The sequence below is a fragment of the Pristis pectinata genome, chromosome 4, assembly GCF_009764475.1.
Source record: "Pristis pectinata isolate sPriPec2 chromosome 4, sPriPec2.1.pri, whole genome shotgun sequence".
Classification (NCBI taxonomy): Eukaryota; Metazoa; Chordata; class Chondrichthyes; order Rhinopristiformes; family Pristidae; genus Pristis; species Pristis pectinata.
The window spans coordinates 115,915,072-115,928,056 of record NC_067408.1 but is presented as its reverse complement, the minus strand read 5'-3'; the positions used below and the strand labels follow the sequence as shown (position 1 = coordinate 115,928,056).

At 45.6% G+C, this 12,985-nt stretch overlaps 1 protein-coding gene across 1 annotated transcript in view; it reads left to right on the top strand.

Annotated features, from left to right (window-relative positions):
* Positions 1–6,448, top strand: part of robo2 (roundabout, axon guidance receptor, homolog 2 (Drosophila)) — a 1,057,792-nt gene extending 1,051,344 nt beyond the window's left edge. The window contains exons 28-29 of the mRNA XM_052015293.1: positions 535–759; positions 4,889–6,448. Coding sequence (XP_051871253.1) covers positions 535–759; positions 4,889–4,890 — 227 coding nt within the window. The 3' untranslated portion in view covers positions 4,891–6,448. The remainder of the gene's footprint in view (positions 1–534; positions 760–4,888) is intronic.
* The last annotated feature ends 6,537 nt before the right edge of the window (positions 6,449–12,985 follow it).

Here is a 12,985-nt window from a genome sequence, read left to right as displayed (position 1 = left end):
AGAGGGGATCTCATAGACATCTGAGAAATTCTGAGAGGACTGAACAGATTGAATGTCCAAAGGATGTTCTCAATATCTAGGAACAGGAAATCACCATCTTCGCCATGTAGGACTGAGATGAGGGGAAATTTCTTCTCCCACAGAGTGGTGAGCCTGTGGAACTCTCTACCATAGAAAACAGTCAAATCATTAATTATACCCAAGAAGGAGTTAGGTACTGTTCACAGTGCTAGAGAGGTCGAGATATGGGGAGGAAGCTGGGTAAGGGAATTGACTTTGATTGATCATCCATGATCATAAAGGGAGAGAAGATTGAAGGGCCAAATGGCCTAGTCCTGCTCCTATTTTCTATGTTTCTAAATATTTGTGATTGAGATCTTGGAGTGAGATGTACCCCGGATCTTGTTAAGTAGAAAAAGAGTGTTACACATTCAGCTACAGCTAATGTGTCCTGTTGTATAAGTCGAAGCAACATCTGATGTCATCATGGAATTACTCTGTGAGTGGCAATTTTCCATTTTTTTTGTTTTGCAGAAGAAGTTCTTATCCCATACAGCAAGCCTAACTTTCCATCTCCGGGCCACTTGAGTGGTCAAAGTTCATCGGGAACAGCCTCGTCCAAGGGGTCAACTGGACCCAGGAAAGGCGTGCCCTCACGAGGGGGTCCAGCAATCGCGTGTCACCAGCGGAACATTAGCGACCTTCCAGATGTAGGATATATGGGGTCATGTGGCCAAGGGCAGTTTTTAGGGGATGTATGTAAGTATCTGGACTGCTGGAATGGATCGGATTGGTTTATTATTGTCACATGTACCGTGGTACAGTGAAAGACATTGTTTTGCATGCCGTATGTACAGATCATTTCACAACATCAGTACATCGAGGTATACAAGGGAAAACAATAACAGAATGCAGAATAAAGTGTTACAGTTACAGAGAAAGTGCAGTGCAAGCAGACAATAAGGTGCAAAACCATGACAAGGTAGATTGTGAGATCAAGACTCCAACTTATCATACAAGAGGTCTGTTCAATAGTCTTACAACAGCGGGATAGAAGCTGTCCTTGAGCCTGGTGGTACGTGCTTTCTGGCTTTTGTATCTTCTGCCTGATGGGAGGGGGGTGAAGAGAGAATGTCCGGGGTGGGAGGGGTCTTTGATTATGCTGGCTGCTTTACCGAGGCAGCAGGAAGTGTGGGCAGAGTCCATGGAGGGGAGGATGGCTTTCGTGATGAGCTGAGCTGTGTCCACAACTCTCTGCACTTTCTTGCAGTCTCAGGCAGAGCAGTTACTGTACCAAGCTGTGATGCATCCAGATAGGATGCTTTCTCTGGTGCATCTATGAAAATTGGTGAGGGTCAACGAGGACATGTTAAATTTCTTTGGCCTCCTGAAAAGTAGAGCTTTCTTGGCCATGGCGTCTATGTGGTTGGACTAGGACAGGCTATTGGTGAGGTTTACTCCCAAAATTTGATTGGTGATGTTCACTTGCAAATTTCACTTGCATGGTTCTAAAGGGAGGAGTATAAATCTTTCACGACAATGGTTAGCATTGCATCCAGTCCTGGACGACATTTTCAGAAGAACACGGAGAGGGTGAAGAGAGAAGGTCCCAGGAGTGAGGGAACTGCAGAGAGACTGCAGAAGCAGTCTGGAGCACTGCATTCAATTCTGATTGCTCCATTATAGGAAGGATGTGGAGGCTTTGGAGAGGGTGCAGAAGAGCTTTATCAGGATGCTGCCTGGATTAGAGGGTATGAGCTATAACGAGAGGTTGGACAAATTTGGGTTGTTTTCTCTGGAACGGCAGAGGCTGAAGGGAGACCTGATAGAATTTTATAAAATCATGAGAGGCGTAGATAGAGTAGACAACCGGTATCTTTTTCCCAGGGTTGGAATGTCTAATATCAGAGGCCGTGCATTTAAGGTGAGAGGGGGCAAGTTCAAAGGAGATGTGTGGGGCAAGTTTTTCACACAGAGAGTGGTGGGTGCCTGGAATGTGCTGCCAGGGGTTGTGGTGGAGACAGATACGATAGAGGCGTTTAAGAGGCTCTTAGATAGGCACTTGAATGTGCAGAGAATGGAGGGATATGGGCATTGTGTAGGCAGAAGGGATTAGTTTAGTTCGGCGTCTAATTACTAGTTTAATTAGTTTGGCTCCTGCAGGGTTTTGATCCGAAATGCCAATTCCTTTCCGCCCACAGATGCTGTTTGATCTGCTGAGTTCTTCCAGCAGATTGTGGGCTGAAGGGCCTGTTCCTGTGCTCTGCTGTTCTATGTTCTATATTCTAAGCAGACAAGGGTCCGAGAGGATTTTCCATGAAAGGAGCTCACTATTAGGAGTGAGCTTTATGAAATAAATTAGGAGAAACTTGCCTCTGTGGCCAGTAGAGATGATTTCAGGTGATCAGAGCAAGAACAGATGAGGAGAAATTGTTTACGTGATAATTAATTATGATCTCGGACATGAAGGTAGAACAGCTTGAATAAACTCATTTGTATATTGCATTTAACCTAGTAATGTGTCACAAGGCACTTAGCAGGATATTTGTCAAGCAGAAATTGGTCAGCAGCCACAGAAGAAGTTAGGAATGGTGATCAATAGGTTGATCACCATTTTACTCAACAGCTCAGTCAGCCCATTGGGTTTATACTAACTCTCAGAACGTGCCCATCAGTCCCACTCCCCAACTTATGTCCCTGCACCTTGCTCTCTCTCATACGCCCATTAATTCCTCCAATTCTCCTGTTACTTCGTACGCTAGGGGTGATTAAAACAGCACATCTGTGGGAGGAAAATCAGATCATGTGGTTGAGGGTGGGGTGTGGGGGTGAGGGGGTGGGGAGATGGAATGTTTACGGTCATAGGGCTCAGCATTAGCTTGAAGTCCAATGTGAGGAGACAGGGTGTTACACAGTTGTAGAGTCATAGAACATGGAAGTAGGTTCTTTGGCCATTGACTCTGTGTATCAACCACCCATCCACACTCATCCCAACTAATCCCGTTTTATTCTCCCCCCCACCCACCATCTTCTGCCCGATGGAGAGGGGGAAGAAGAGAGAATGTGGGGGTGGGTGCAGTCTTTGATTATGTTGGCTGTTTTACAGAGGCACCAAGAAGTCCAGGGAGGGAAGGCTGGTTTTCATGATAGTTTGTCCCTGTTGCCCTTCTTAAGCAACACTGGCTATTCTTCAGTCTTCTCGCACCTTGCCTGTGGCTAAAATAGACACAAAGCTTTCTGTCAAGTCCCCGGATTGGTGGACTGAAGGGCTTGTTTCTATGCTGGATGGCTCTGTGACTCTCAGCAACAGGATGACAGTGATTAGATAGACTTTAATTTTATTTACAGCACAGTAACAGGCCCTTCCGGCCCAACAAGTCCGCGCCGCCCATTTTAAACCCAAATTAACCTACCCGTACGTCTTTTTGCAATGTGGGAGGAAACCGGAGCACCCGGAGGAAACCCACGCAGACACGGGGAGAACGTACAAACTCCTTACAGACAGCGACGGGAATCGAACCCCGTTCGCTGGCGCTGTAATAGCTTCGCGCTAACCGCTACGCTACCGTGCACTTCTAGTAAGGTTGGCCAGTAAGTAAACAGTGAAGCAACAAACTAAAAGCTGGAGGAACTCAGTGGGTCAGATAGCATAGAGTCAGTGTCATACAGCATGGAAACAGGCTCTTCAGCCCAACTGGTCCATGCTGACCAAGATGCCCATCTATGCTAGTCCCATTTGCTCACATTTTCACCCATATCTCTCTAAACCTTTCCTATCCATGTACCTGACCAAATATTTAAATACTTTAAATGTTGTTAATGGAGGGTCTCGACTGTCCACTTCCCTACACAGATGCTGCTCGACCCGCTGAGTTCCTCCAGCAGATTGTTTGTTGCTCTAGATTCCAGCATCTGCAGTCTCTGGTGTCTCCAGACAAACAGTGGCCCATACGTTTCTTCCTCCAGGCCCGGTGAGGGAGTAGAAGCCTTGCCTGGAGAAGGTTAATCTTCCCAAAGGGACTGTCAGTTCATTGTAAAAGGACAAGTATGTGTAGGTCATAGAACAGTACATCAGAGGGACAGGCCCTTCAGCCCACAACATTGTGCCGAACTAATTGAGCTAACGACACCTAATCCCTTCTGCCTGCACACGGTCCATCTGCCTCCATTCCCTGCACATCTATGTGCCTGTCGAAGAGCCTCAAACACCTCTATCATATCTGCCTCCACCACCACCCCTGGCAGCCTGTTCCAGGCACCCACCAGTCTCTGTGTAAAAAAACTTGCCCCGCACATCTCCTTTGAACTTACCCCCCTCTCAGTTTAAATGCATGCCCTGTAATTAGATTAATTAGACATTTCAACCCTGGGAAAAAGGTGCTGACGGTCTACCCTATCTATGCCTCTCATAACCTTATAAACTCCTATCAGGTCTCCCCTCAGCCTTCACCGCTCCAGAGAACACGACCCTAGTATGTCCAACCTCTCCTTATAGAAGGTGCCCTCTAATCCAGGGAGCATCCTGGTGAACCTCTTCTGCACCCAAACTGGTGTAATTGGTAATTGATTAATTATTGTCACATATACCGAGATACAGTGAAAAGCTTTGTTTGCGTACCATCCAGACAGGTGATTCCGTTACTTCAGTACATTGAGGTAGTACAAAAGGAAAACAGAATGCAGAGTATAGTTTTACAGTCACAGAGGAAGTGCAGTGCAGGCAGACAGTTAAGGTGCAAGGGCCATGATGAGGTAGATTGAGAGAGTGTGTGGGATTACGACGAAAGAGTGGGAGGAACTGGTAGCGATGGGAGTGCTCACTAACGAGGACTGAGGGATATTCTTCAGAGCTGCAGCCTTTTAACCTGCATGGTCTTTGTTCCTACAGAGTGAAGACGAACACGTCCTGAGATTCAGCGTTGCGAGCCTCACCTCGTGGATGCCATGACACTTAAGTGGTGCAATGAACCTCTTCCTTATTTAATGTATTATGACAGAACCTGTAAATGTGATGTAAAGTCCAAGATACCACAGCCACATGTGTTTCCCCCCACCGCGGTCTTTCAATACATCGCCTCTTGACCCTGCACACCCTGTTGTCAGCTCACCATGTCTCCATCACTCCCCTCCCCTTCCTCCAACTGCCACCCACCCTACAAAGTAGAGACTTGACAAAGAAGAATAAAAAAATAGAAATTTAGTTGTTACAATCTGAGAGAGAGAGAGAGAAGGGGATTTCTTGTGTAAATACTTCTTGTTGCATTGCTAAACAAAACTCACTTTGTTCTTTGACTTTGCATCTTGTAATGTCATTACTTTTTTTATTGGTCTGTTGTACTATATGTCGATCGACTGGGCAGTAATGCCATTAAAAACAGAAAAAAAGAACACACAAAAAAAATGTATTTTTTAACATTGTTACTGCATCACTTTTTTTGGTTTAATGTTCTGTTTTTGAAGTTTGCACTGATAATTTTGTTTTAGTGATAAGCACAAACCTTTTTAAAGCTCCTGAGAAAACAATGAAGTATGAGAAATTGGTTGGATGGGAAAAGAGGGGGATTTAGCTCACTGTGTGTGTGAGTGTGTGTGTGCAAGATATGTGGGCAAGGACACGTGGTCATGTGTACTGGCGAGCTTGTGTGGATGAGTGACATATGTAAGCAGATGTGCATGCGGTTTTCTGAGCGTGTATCCTGTATGTATGTGTGTGTTGTAAGTGTGTGCACATGGGCATGTGTATAATTTGTGTGTAGTTATATATACTCTGTGTGTGTGTGTGTGTGTGTGTGTGTGTGTGTGTGTGTGTGTGTGTGTGTGTGTGTGTGTGTGTGTGTGTGTGTGTGCGCATGCGCATGTGTGTGTGTGTGTGTAGGGGATAAGGCAAAGAGTACTCTGGACCTTTCTGGACGAAGTCTAAGATCTCGTGACCTTCGAAAACCACAACCAGAACTAGCAGCTGAGTGGGTCACAGCCTGATGCAGGAAGAGTCCCTCCATGTGTCACTGTGAGATGCAGCACTGGAAAGGCAGCAAGAGGATTCAATGGCACACATCCTCAGCCAGGCCGGAAACATGAGGTATTGTCATTCAGCCAGAGCAAGCCCTCTGTCCCCGATTTCCCCTTATCCTCTCATCATTATTTAAAACTGTTTCCTTCTTTTTTAATATAAAAAGACAGCCCATCTCCTGCCCTCCTGCCCCGCCCACCCCCCACCACTTTAAACCCAAAAAGACATCACCTTGTTCTGCCAAGGAGTGGCTGCTTTCCAAAATCGCAACTGCTGATCAAGCAGAGTTTCAAAGGATGCTTGATGTCAAATATAGTCTTAAACATTAATCTTAAAGCAGGGTCGGGAGCCTTGCTTATGCTGTTAACAGTAAAATAAAGTGTGTGTCAGTATTAAGGAAAGTTGTTCATGGGTCTATAGTATATTGATTAAAGCTTTGATGTTTTTATGCTACATTGCCTGTGTGATCTCTACCTGTGTTTTGACACAACACCTATCCCACATCTACACATCAAATCCTAACTTTCTCTTAGTCTAAATTTAAAACAGAAAATGTTGGAAACACTCAGCAGGTCAGGCCACATCAATGGGAATGGAAACAGAATTTAGGTTTCAGGTAAAAACCTTTCTTCAGATCGTTGATTTTCTCTTAGTCTGCCTCTCTCAACAACCACCTTGCATTTACACAGAACCTTTTCACATTGTTGAAGTATCCTCAATGTGTCACAGAAGTGTTGACAGATGGTTTGACACAGAGGCAGGGTTTCAGCAAGCTTCTTGAAGGAGGAGAGAGAGGTGGAGATGTCTGGTGGGGGTTCCAGAGCTTGGGACCCTGGCAGATGAAGGTGGGACCACCAGTGGTGGAGCAATGGAACCAAGGTTTCTCCGGAGGACAGAATTTCATAGTTCTATGTTTTTTTTAAATGATATCGAAGGCCAAATAGCACATTGTGCCTATGCTGAGAGCAATCCCATCAATCCTAAATCCCCATTACAAGATGTAATGAGGGATTGGAATCCCCACTGTTGGAAATGGAACTGGTTTATTATTGTCACTTGTACCGAGGTACAGTGAAAACTTGTCTAGCAAACCGATCATACAGGTCAATTCATTACACAGTGCATTGAGGTTGTACAAAGTAAAACAATGCAGAATGCAGAATAAAGTGTTACAGTTACAGAGAAAGTGCAGTGCAGGCAGACAATAAGGTGCAAGGGCCTTGAAGAGGTAGACTGTGAGGTCAAGAGTCCATCTTATCGTACTAGGGAACTGTTCAATAGTCTTATAAACAGTGGGATAGAAGCTGTCCTTGAGCCTGGTGGTACATGCTTTCAGGCTTTTGTACCTTCTGCCCAATGAGATGAGGGAGAAGAGACAATGTCTGGGGTGGGTGGGGTCTTTGATTATGCTGCCTGCTTTACCGAGGCAGCAAGAAGTATAGACAGAAGTATAGAACTTAGTGACATACAAGTGCGTGTGTGTCTGTGTGTGTGCACTTGTCTGAATTTTTACATATGTGTGCACATACAAGCATGTGTTAGTGTGTAAATTTGTGTGCATGTTTGTGTTTGTCATTCAGTGTTTGTCTGTTGGAGACTGACAGAGATAAGTGTCCATCCACAATAGCTTAACATGGTGCCTGTTCTCATATGAGTTTACAGACGGAACAGTGATCTGGAATGCTTCCAGATGACATTAAATCCAAGCCTAAAGGGCAATTCTAAACCAGTAACACTGAGCAGGCATCAGAAGGAGAGCTGGGTCAGAAGAGCCTGGAAGATATGCATGCTCACAGGTATGCAGACCTGTAGTTGGGATTGGGTTGCATGTGATGCCCATCCAGGTCAAACAAGCAGTGCCAATCAGGAAGCTGGCTGCAGGATGGATGGGGAGAAGAGATATTGGCATCTTCACTTATCCCGAAGGGTCCAGGATGGAGAAACGTGGCATAAAATGGGCATTTTTAGCATAATGGTGATTGTTTTGTCACCCATCTCAGCTCCAAGGGCTGGGAAGAACATTGTCATTTTACACCTGTGAGGACACATCACAAAGCAAGTGCTTCTGTTCCTCTCTCACCTCTCTCCACCTCAGGACAGACCAAAACATTTCACAGCTGCCAGGTGTAATTGCTGTTATAATGGAGGGCAAGAGGCTGCCAGGGTGTACAAAGCAAGTTCCTGTGAACAACACTCAGCTATTGATCAATGGTCTGCTTTCAGTAAATCACAGAAGGGTTTAGTACATGGATAAGGAAAGGCTGAATATTGGGGAGAACTGTCTGTTCTTTATCCAGTAGTTTCTGGAGGTATTTTTCACTGAACATCTCATCTGAAAGTCATCAACATTGACTGTGCAGCACCTCCCTCAGTACTGCCCCTCCCACAGTGTGACCCTCCCTCAGTACTGCCCCTTTTTTTTGTGCAAAACGTTTATTCGTTAAAAAACACTACAAAACCCAACCAACAGCAAATACGCTACATCTAGTACAGAAAGAAACAACCCGGCTGAAACCAATACCCGCACAACACTACCACCGCAACCGCAACACACGACACTTCACACCAGAATCGCATCCGTCTCATCCACGACACACGCGATCCCCTGAGGGGGTCAGTACTGCCCCTCCCACAGTGTGACCCTCCCTCAGCACTACCCCTCCCACAGTGTGACCCTCCCTCAGTACTACCCCTCCCACAGTGTGACCCTCCCTCAGTACCTCTCCTCCCACAGTGTGACCCTCCCTCAGTACCTCTCCTCCCACAGTGTGACCCTCCCTCAGTACTACCCCTCCCACAGTGTGACCCTCCCTCAGTACTACCCCTCCCACAGTGTGACCCTCCCTCAGTACCTCTCCTCCCACAGTGTGACCCTCCCTCAGTACTACCCCTCCCACAGTGTGACCCTCCTTCAGTACCTCTCCTCCCACAGTGCAGTGCTCCCTCGGTGTTGTTTTGGGAATACATTGACCGATTTAACTTCCAGTGCTGTGGTGGTTTATAATACGAGATACCACCTCTCCCCTTCCTTATCCCCTCACCCCTCCTAAACACTCAGCGTCAAAGAAATAATTCTGAAAGGTGGAATTGAAATTTTTGTGATATATCTTGTTTCAAATTTCAATCAACTGCTGTTATATTGGAAGGCTGTTTGTGGTTACACCGGCTGCTCCCACCCATCCTGCGCTCTCCACAAGTGTGTCCAGTGGGGATTGAAGGGGACCTCGATCCTGTCCCGTTCCATCCCATAATGTCCATCACTGCGAGTCCTCCCCTCCCCTGCAATTTGCAGATCATGAAATAATTTACCTGAAGGAGAGGCTGATGGATTGCATGGTTTTGTATCTTGAGGGAAGAGGCATGTGGAAGCCTTAATTGCTCCGAGCTTTGGTCAGACCCAGAGTCGAAGAACTATGTCCAGTTCTCTCCTTCCAGCTGGGGGAAGATGGATTGACTCTGGAGCGATCGCAATGTAGATTGTGCAGAATTTTACCAGAGCTTAAAATGTTGCAGTAGGGAGAAGGTTTTAATTTTTTTTTAGATTTATTTTTTGGATCTGGATATTGCTATCAAGGCCAACATTTATTGCCCATTCGGAATTGCACCCCTTTTAACCCACCATTCTACTCACCCTGACCTCTCCCCTTGGGGGAGAGAGCCACATTCTTACTGCTCTTTGTGAATCCCTGATTGGATTTATTCGTGGTTGATTTTGGTCTAGTTTTGGTCTCCCACATGTCTGCACTGTCCTGACTGAACCACAGATCTGGAAATCTAAGATAAAGGCAGAGGTGACTAAAAGTAGAGGACATAGATTTAGGGTAAGGGGTAAGAGATTTAGAAGGGATTTGAGGTGGACTGTTTTCACCCAGAGAGTGGTGAGGACCTGGAACACACTGCCTGAGAGAGTGGTGGAAACGGAGTCCCTGACAAAGTTTAGGAAATGTGTAAACGAGCACTTGAATCGCCCAGGTATAGAAGGCTACAGGGTAAGTGCTGGCAGACAAGATTAATACAGATGGGTGCCCACTGGTCAGCAGGAATGTGGTGGGCCAAATGGCCTGTTTCCATTCTGTATGACTCTCTGACTCTATGCCATCTCAAAGTGTTTTAGTGTAGCCACTGTGTTGGAAACACAGCAGCCAACTTTCACATGCCAGATCAAAGGTAACGTAATAATAAACTGTTATGTTGATTGATGAAAAATTGTAAACCAGGGGAAACTCTGCTGCTTTTTTCTTCATAGTAAGACCAAAAGACCTTCCGTCCCCACCTGAAGGAGCCAACAAGGTCTTGATTTAATGTCAGTTCTGGCAGTGCAGCACTCCCGCAGTACTGCAGTGCCAACCTTGGCTCCACTACTGAGGTTTCTGGAGTACAACCTGATCCCACAGTCTTCCAGCTCCGATCCCAGAGCACTACCCCCGAGCCACAGCTGATTCCATAACATCTGCATGTCCGCGTTGTCAAAGTCATGGTGTGAGCAAGTGTTGAACGGACTGAGTCTGTGACCTCATTGTGCAGTGAAAGTTGCATTGCTGACGATGAAATTAAAGTATTGTAGAGATTCAAGGAAACTTTGAATACAATCTAAACACGGGGGAGTTTGACAGAATTCAAAGAAGAAGTACCTTCCTTGTTGCACTTGGAATGAGGTTTCAAAAAGTCTTTTGAGGCGGACACACAACTCAGTTCTGTAACTCAGGAAAGACTTGCAGACCAATGCTGTCCAAAGATTTAGTCGGAAGAAAGGTAGTGATTGATAACAGAAGACCAATTTCTCATCTAAACCAGAACAAGCCCTGCACACAAAGAATGCATGGTGAAAAGGGAATGATTCATTCAATCCCATCTGGGACTGTACGTGTGTTACAGAGTCACACAGCAGGTCCTTCAGCCCACCTCGTTCCATGCCAACCATTAGGTACCCACCTGTACTGATCTCATTTACCAGCACCTGGTCTGTTGCCTTCTCTGCCTTGGTGATTCAAATGCTTGTCTAGATAATTTTTTAATGTTGCATGTATCTTAGTATCAGCTCCTGAACACACTGTGTGTGTGTGTGTGTGTGTGTGTGTGTGTGTGTGTGTGTGTGTGTGTGTGTGTGTGTGTGTTTGTGTGTGTGTGTGTGTGTGTGTCTCATGGTTGGTTATTGTACCCCCTCTGTGTGTGTCTCAGTATCAGCTCTGATAAATGTACAGCACACAGCAATGTTTTACTCCCTCTTGCACTGAATTGCTCATAGGTGTATCAGCTCAGTAGTGTAGCGGTTAGCATAATGCTATTACAGCGCCAGCGACCCGGGTTCAATTCTGGCCGCTGTCTGCAAGGAGTTTGTACGTTCTGGTCAGACCCCATTTGGAGTACTGTGCTCAGTTCTGGTCGCCTCACTACAGGAAGGATGTGGAAGCCATAGAAATGGTGCAGAAGAGATTTACAAGGATGTTGCCTGCATTGGGGAGTATGCCTTATGAAAACAGATTGAGTGAACTTGGCCTTTTCTCCTTGGAGCGACGGAGGATGAGAGGTGACCTGATAGAGGTGTATAAGATGATAAGAGGCATAGATCGTGTGGATAGTCAGAGGCTTTTTCCCAGGGCTGAAATGGTTGCCACCAGAGGTCACAGGTTTAAGGTGCTGGGGAGTCGGTACAGAGGAAATGTCAGGGGTAAGTTTTTGACTCAGAGAGTGGTGAGTGCGTGGAATGGGCTGTCGGCAACGGTGGTGGAGGTGAATATGATAGGGTCTTTTAAGAGACTGTTGGATAGGTACATGGAGCTTAGAAAAATAGAGGGCTATGGGTAAGCCTAGTAATTTCTAAGGTAGGGACATGTTCGGCACAACATGTGGGCCGAAGGGCCTGAATTGTGCTTTAGGCTTTCTATGTTTCTATGTTTTTTCTATGTTCTTCCATGTCTGCGTGGGTTTCCTCCGGGTGCTCCGGTTTCCTCCCACATTCCAAAGATGTACAGTTAGGAAGTTGTGGGCATGCTGTGTTGGTGCCAGAAGCGTGGCGACACTTGCGGGCTGCCCCCAAAACACTCCACGCAAAAGATGCATCTCACTGTGTGTTTCAATGTACATGTGACTAATAACGATAAAGATACCTTTGAATCACTCCAGTATGCACTAAGCCACAACTGGTAACATAGAATACATTGGCACAAATATTTCCGTAAATACCACAAAGCTTGATGTGATTCCATCAGTAAAGGATGTAGGGTTAGCAAGTTGTCCCTTTTAACAATCTTCTTACAATCTGATGAAACCTCTCCCTGAAATCAGCTTTTATAAAAAATTTCTGTCTTGAAACTGCATTAAAATTATCGAACTGAGGCAACGTTTTTCAGAACAGTGTTCCAGACCTTGGGATTATTAGTCCAGTAACATAACCACACTCTGAGGGAGAAAAAAGATCTCAGGGGCATAGAGAAAGGGGAGCAGAAACCTTGAAATGCTTAAATCATATTCATGACTGGAAGAGTTATGTTACTTGTTTAAAAAGAATGATTTTGAGTTAAACGCTGGAGGACAGTTTTCCACTTTTGAAAATTGTCCAGACTCTGTTCTGAATTGATCTGCCACAGGTCACCGTGTGTTTGGGAAGCCGGGATATGTAAGTGCTTGGCAGGATTGTACAATCAGGGTATTCATGGAGAGGGGAAAACCTCATCACTCACTTTGTTAGAACTGGCTACCTCTTACCATAAATATTTCAACATTTCCTCTCATCTTCCTCATTTTTTTTTCCCAGAGCATTTTTCTCTTTCCTGGCACCTCCTGGGGTTTGGAGTTGAGCAAAGTATCGAGTGACGGAATGCAGGGCTGTAGGAGGAACCTTGCCCAAGTGAAACAGACCACTTCTTGTGTTTACTTCAAATTGCGCTTGTAATGGGTTTAACCTCTGCTTTGACACAGGGAAGACTCGTTATCCATTGAACACCTGTTGGGTGATGTGTTAGAAATCGTCCTCAT